The 6,569-nt window shown below is 35.8% G+C and overlaps 1 protein-coding gene across 1 annotated transcript; it reads left to right on the top strand.

Annotated features, from left to right (window-relative positions):
* The first annotated feature begins 3,923 nt into the window (after positions 1 to 3,923).
* Positions 3,924 to 5,106, top strand: LOC131031792 (uncharacterized). The gene is made up of 2 exons (XM_057962802.2): positions 3,924 to 4,326; positions 4,630 to 5,106. The coding sequence occupies exons 1-2, from the start codon at positions 4,084 to 4,086 to the stop codon at positions 4,705 to 4,707; spliced, it is 321 nt and encodes a 106-aa protein (XP_057818785.1). The 5' UTR covers positions 3,924 to 4,083; the 3' UTR covers positions 4,708 to 5,106.
* The last annotated feature ends 1,463 nt before the right edge of the window (positions 5,107 to 6,569 follow it).

Genomic DNA, 6,569 nt, shown 5'->3' with positions numbered 1-6,569 from the left:
AGGGGGGGGGGAGTGAATCAGTGTTCTGCTGGTAACACAAGATTTTATCCTTTTATACCATACACATATAAACTGGTAAATAAATAAATATATAACTTGAAGCAAATAAACCATCCACATAAATGAACACCATAACACATAGAATTTGTCCATGGAAAACCTCAAAGAGGAAAAACCACGATGGGATTTGTGACCAACAATATCAATTCACTGGCCATATGAAAGGATATTACATATAATGGGGGCCTGCACATGCAGGAAGGCACACTGCCTAGAGCATACTACTCATCACTAAAGAGTCTCACTGACTACAAGCTTCTTGCTGAATTAAAACAATAAAATTGAACTCAAAAATGCATCTGCTATGCCAAATAGAGTTCCGGTACTAGCTCTGCTATGTACCAGTTCATAAACCCTGAACACTACTACCGGTATCTCTTCTCCTCCAAGAATGCTTTCTAATCTATCTATAGATCATTGCATGATATAACACTTGCATACAAATGATCTACATACATATACTTCACATTATACAACTTTGTTATATTCTCATATGTCGCATCCTATGTCATACCTTTTTCATATATCTCAAAATGACCTAGTAGACTGACCTTTATACCCATTACAAACAATATGCCTTATGTCGGCTTACAATGCATTACAAAAGATATTCAATGTCAGCCTCGACAATAATTACAAAATGATTTACTAAATAAATCTCCCTTAATGTTGATGTCGGTGCCATTGCCAGTGTAGCCCTGAATGATCCAAAGTCGGTATCTGCTGGTATATGCCTCCTAATGCTGGTATATGACTTCCATCTAATATTGTTGCCATCATTGACAACAAAATGAATCCAATGAGTGTCAATTGCCAACAGTTTGACAAGGTATTTGCATTGACTTAGACCTCTTTGGTCTATGTTTACAAGCCTTTTGTGCCTTTTGTTCTTAGTGACCTAGGAAATAGGGCTACAAGCAATTAGGCCTTTGTTTGGGATTTATCCTCTTTGTCTACCAATCTCTCTAAACAGCCCCATGAACAAATTTTATATTCAAGTACCCTTTTAGACCCTCTAAAGGATTTCAAACTTCTGCATCTAGGTTTTGAGTGCAAGTGTTCAAACCCTATTGTGCCTATTTTAGCCTAGTTAGCTAATATAGGAGTTTTAGGTCTCAAAACCTTCACCAATCAAATGGGAATGAAGTTAGGGATTTTGGAGAGGGTCTGAATATGTCCAAGGGTCCCCTCCATGCAAGTTTTGACCACCGATTTGTCTACTGCTCCAAGGATACAATCAATCCTTCACTGCACAGACTTGCCACATGGGTAATGTCAAGTCTAGGGCATCACTCCAAAAGTGCAAGGTGAGATCTTCTACTTCCCAAACCAAATAAATCATCTAGTATACAAGGTAATCCAACATTCCCCAGGGTTTCAGACCATTCCCATTGAGGAATGTTGAATGGTGGCTCCTTTTGCATCCAAACCCTGATTTTTGGGGTTTCTACCAAGCAACAAGAAAGAAAATTCAATTACTCCTCAACCACAGAGTTTCAAGACCTCAAACCTACATCAAATGAAAGGTGATTCTCTGATACAACCAATTCAAGACATTATCCCTTCCTTGTACTAAAGACAAGAACACAAGGAAATGTCGTAAAAATGACAGTTTCAAAATTGTAGGAAGCATAAATTTCATTCAAAGTCTCAATATAACCTTTGGGAATCGTTCCTCGGGCTTAAATAAGGCCAAGGAATCCTTCCAATCACCTCCCAATGTACAAGTGCAACCAACTAGCCCTTGGGCAACCACAACTCAAATATTTGCAAAATTGCCTATGACAACATAACAACTTTTGACAAATTATTACATCACACACTTGCCTTCATACCAAAGGCTACAAAGTGGACACACAACATCTCTAGGACCCCTAGACACCAAAAACATAAATAAAATGCCCATACAAGACTTTTTGACCAAGTACACACCTTGGAGCCTTAGGGCTTATTACATAGCATTGGTAGCATTGGACCTACCACATCCATTTAAGACCTACACAAGAAACCTTCAAGGCAACACATTATGTTGCATTCAAACACATGTTGAAAAGATGCTAGCACACCTTTGAGTGCCCCTGCACCACTTTCAACTCTAATGGATTAATCAATCCTCCCATTCCCAAGAAGTCTAACTCCCAAGATTCTCCTCAAATATGTCAAAAATAGGTCTTTAATCACTTTTAACACCTTCTAGCATAATTTGAATTCATAACTCCCTACTCCCCAAAAGAGGTCAACTTTTGGTAGACACAACTTTTGATCTAAGCACCCAATTGAGCCTATTTTCTTTTAAACCGAAGACCTTGGAGTGCTTTGTAACATATTTGTTATGGATTGAGTTTCAACCATTTTTTTACCACCCAAAAGATCACTTAAAGGTCCAAAATTCAATTTGGATATTTTTATAAGAATTTTAAACCTTGAAACTGTAGTATTTCACGATTTGCAAATGATCTGTGGTTAATATTTTAACCATAGGCTATTTTTACAATTACAAAGCTCTAGGTAATTTTTCAAGTCCATACATGCTCAAATTCAAACTTTTTAAAGATAGAAACTTACTAGTTTTAGCCTCCATTGAAAATTTATTCACCAAACCAAATAGATATAAAAAATAATCTTGTTTTTCTAAGTGATGCGAGATTTCTCTTACAGCCTGGATGCTCCTACATCACCTTTTGTAACAAACACATGAACAGGAGACATCAAATGTACTTATCTAGAAAATTGTGAGAATATTGCAAATGTTATTTTGTTATCAATGACACGAAAATATTGGTGATGATTAAGTGAATGCCTTGTGACTAGTAAATGTTCTTTCTATCATAGTGGGTCGTTTTTGTGCCTATTTATGCTATCCTACACCTATAGATCTAAATGTCACATGGATCCAATCTATGCTTATGGTTTTGATCTTTGCTAACTTTTAGATTCTTGTTTTTCGGTCACTTTGATGTTCTAGATCTTCTTAACTTAAAAACTTATTATGGTGCGTAGTAGTTTGCACATGGTAGGGATAATAACTCATTTGTGTCAAATCATACATAAAGATAAAAAGTAAATAACTTGATAAATAATTAGGTTGGGCACCTAGCTTGATTGGTAAGAGCTTTTTGTGGTAGGTATGAAATGATGAGGTCCAATTTCCTCCAATCTCCCCCCCAACCCATGTGGTATTGGAGGGTGTGTCTCCCATACATGCAAAATACTATATATTCTCTAAAGAATATCCTTACTAATATGCACAAATAATAATGATGACTCTAGAAATTATGAAATCCAACATAATACCTAAAATAACAAATATTAATCTTTTAAATAAAATGCAATCTGATTTAAGTGGGCACATAATGATCATAATAACAATAATTCAAATAATTCCTGGGAACAATTCAAATCAGTCCAAAAAAAAAAATAAAAGAATCTTTTTCACAAATATAAAATTGATCAAGATCACTTTTAGGAGATGAAAGGGGAAAACTGAAGGATCTTTTTCACAAATATAGAAGCGGTCAAGATCAGTTTTGATCCTAAGTATCTGATTTAGGGCATGAAAGGGGCAAACTTGAAGATTGATTGGGCATTGACAATGAGGTCAAATAAAAATAGATGAGTGGCGCCATCATTGACAGCTAACCTATGAACAGCTTACCTATGAAAGGAGATGGGCACCAAAAACACTGAAAACATCGAAAAGCTTCCACACCTAACATCTTTGTATGTTAAAAGTGTGGGGGCAGCTGCCAATGGCAATGAATGATTTCATTCCAAAGATGGCAATTGGCTGCAAGTGGAGAGGGTGTGGGGACATCTTATCCCACGCCCACCAATATTGGTACAGTGTTTGCATGTGGTGAGGGCCCCTCTGCCCCTGTTTTTGAATTATTGTTGTACCAGGAAAGGGCGAATACTAAATGAAAAAGGGGGGCAGGGGGGACGGACTGGGACTGGGATTGGAGAAAAGTCAAGAATGGAACATGAGCGGAATCAAATCAGATAGTGGGATTGTGAGGTTAATAAATGGGCAATGGACACGATTGCAGGGCATATTCCAGAGGAGCCCCGCCCTCTTATCCTCTCCACTACCCATTACCATTCTTTCATTCAATTCTTCATGGCGCTGCGAAATACATAGCCTGGAACGAAGCACGCTACTTTACTCTGTGTGGGGAAGATGGCGTGTTTCGTTTCAGGCTTATGCATCTTCAAACGTCAACTGCAAATGGAGTTTCCAGTTTCCTTTGCAAGTTATCGTTCTGTGAGGTATGCTTTTTATTGCACCATTTCAGACTCCTTTTCTCACTGCATGTTTTGCCCATTGGATTCTGGATGAAACATCTGTTTTTACCCATTGCCTTGGAATTGGGATTCTGGATGAAACATCTGTTTTGGTCTGTTTCCATCTTCCTTGCTCTTTAAGCGATGGGAGTTGGTCAACATAGATTTTAGCTGTTTTTAATGGTTTTGAAGCTTATTATCTAGCTTGTCAATCTGAATTTGACTGTTCTTGCCTGCCTTCTTGAGCTCTGTGTTGACTTTGAGTGAAGCGTCCATAATGTGGAACAGATTGATCATATGAAGGGATATCAGCAAAACATTTGCATGGGGGGCTGGGTTTACATTGATCATATTGAGGATGTATGAGCAAAACTGTTTACATTGATCATGTGGAGGACGTATAAGCAAAAGTGTTTCATGGGGCTGGGGGGCCTGGGTTTACATTGATCATGTGGAGGATGTATGAGCAAAACTGTTGCATTCAACTTTGTTCAGTGGTTAAATGTAAATTTTCATCGTTTTTGGGTGTATATGATACTATAAAGTGATAGGAAGATAGCTGAAAAATATTTTAGAATAAATAGTATTGCATCTTGTTTTCTGTGAATCAATAATAATGAGCTATGTAAGAGGTTCAAAATCTAAAATCTAGATCATTAGGGTATTATACGTTGGCCATCCATAAAGTGGGTTAGATTGATCATATCAAGGATGTATGAGCAAAACTGTTTACACACAACTTAGTTCAGTGATTAAATTTATTTTTGCATTGTTTTTGGGTGTATATGATGCTATAAAGTGCGAGCTGTTGTATAACACATCTTTGAAAGAATATGTCAGAATAAGTAGTGGAGCATTTTTTGATCATATTAAAGTATACATTCACAAAAAAAGGTCCGGGGATAATAGTGGAGCATTTTGATTTCTGTAAATAAATAATAATGAGTTAAAAAATTAGATCATTATGGATATTAAAAGTAAGGCATCTTTTTAATAAGAAGGGAGGTTTTTGAACAATTTTCTAATTATTCTTAATTGTTCTGCATTCTCAAAAGAATTGCTTTATAGATTCCTTCTTGGTATAGTTAGGGTATGAGATTTGATTGAGAGGCATAAAATAGTTCTGTTTGTCCACTTGAAGTTTGAAATGTAAGAGTTGTTAGGCACTCAATTGTCATTAAGCATTATCTTTTGACAACCAAACTCACACTTGAATAAATAGTAGTGCATCTTGATTCTTATAAATAAATAATAATGAGCTATGTAAGAGGTTCAAATCTAGATCATTTTGGGTGTTAAGACCAAGCAAGGCATCTTTTCAATAGAGAAGGAAGGTTTTTGACAATTTTTTGATTATTCTTAATAGTTCTCCATTCTCAAAAGATGTGCTTTTTGGTATTTGAGATTTGATTGATAGTGATAAATTAGTTCTATTTGTCCACAAGAAGTTGTAAATGTAAGAGTTGTTAGGCACTTAGTTGTCATTAAGCATTATCTTTTGACAACTTAACTCACTTTTAATTCTGGCCACTTAGAGTTAGAGAATCTACAATTTTACTTGGTATTAAGGCGTGCTTCAAAAAATAGGAAGAATAATGTGACAAGTGAAGCAAAGTGAGAAGACACGAAGCTTGTTGATGTTGGAGCACATGTAATAGACATGATGAGGAAAGGAATAATATGGGAGAATATCTCATGTTAGTAAGGAATATTTGTCAATCAAAGTAAACCCAATCTGAAATACAAGAAAAGTCTTCCAATATTTTTAATTTTCATTTGGTTTCGATCCAACTTGGCAATCTAAACATGGTCATTCTTGCCTTCTTGAGCTTTGCTTTGACTTTCAATGAAGCAGCCATAATGTGGGACAAATTGATCACATCAAGGATGTATGAACAAAACTATTGCATGGGGTTGGGTTTACACACAACTTAGTTCAATGGTTAAATGCGGATTTTCATTATTATTGTTGGTGTATATGATATTATATAGTGATAGGAAGATAGGTTGAAGTAGAGTTGTTACATAACAAATCTTTGGAAAAATATGCTAGAATAAATAGTAGTGTATCTTGATTTTGTAAATAAATAATAATGAGTTGTGTAATAGGTTCAATCAAAATCTAAATCATTTAGGGTATTAAGACCAAGCAAGGCATCTTTTCAATACAAAAGGGAAGTTTTTGAACAATTTTCTGATTATTCTTAATAGTTCTACTTCTACATTCA

Source organism: Cryptomeria japonica, chromosome 6 (assembly GCF_030272615.1).
Source record: "Cryptomeria japonica chromosome 6, Sugi_1.0, whole genome shotgun sequence".
Classification (NCBI taxonomy): domain Eukaryota; kingdom Viridiplantae; phylum Streptophyta; class Pinopsida; order Cupressales; family Cupressaceae; genus Cryptomeria; species Cryptomeria japonica.
The sequence above is the reverse complement of the archived record's forward strand: the minus strand, read 5'-3'. Positions and strand labels throughout refer to the sequence as shown.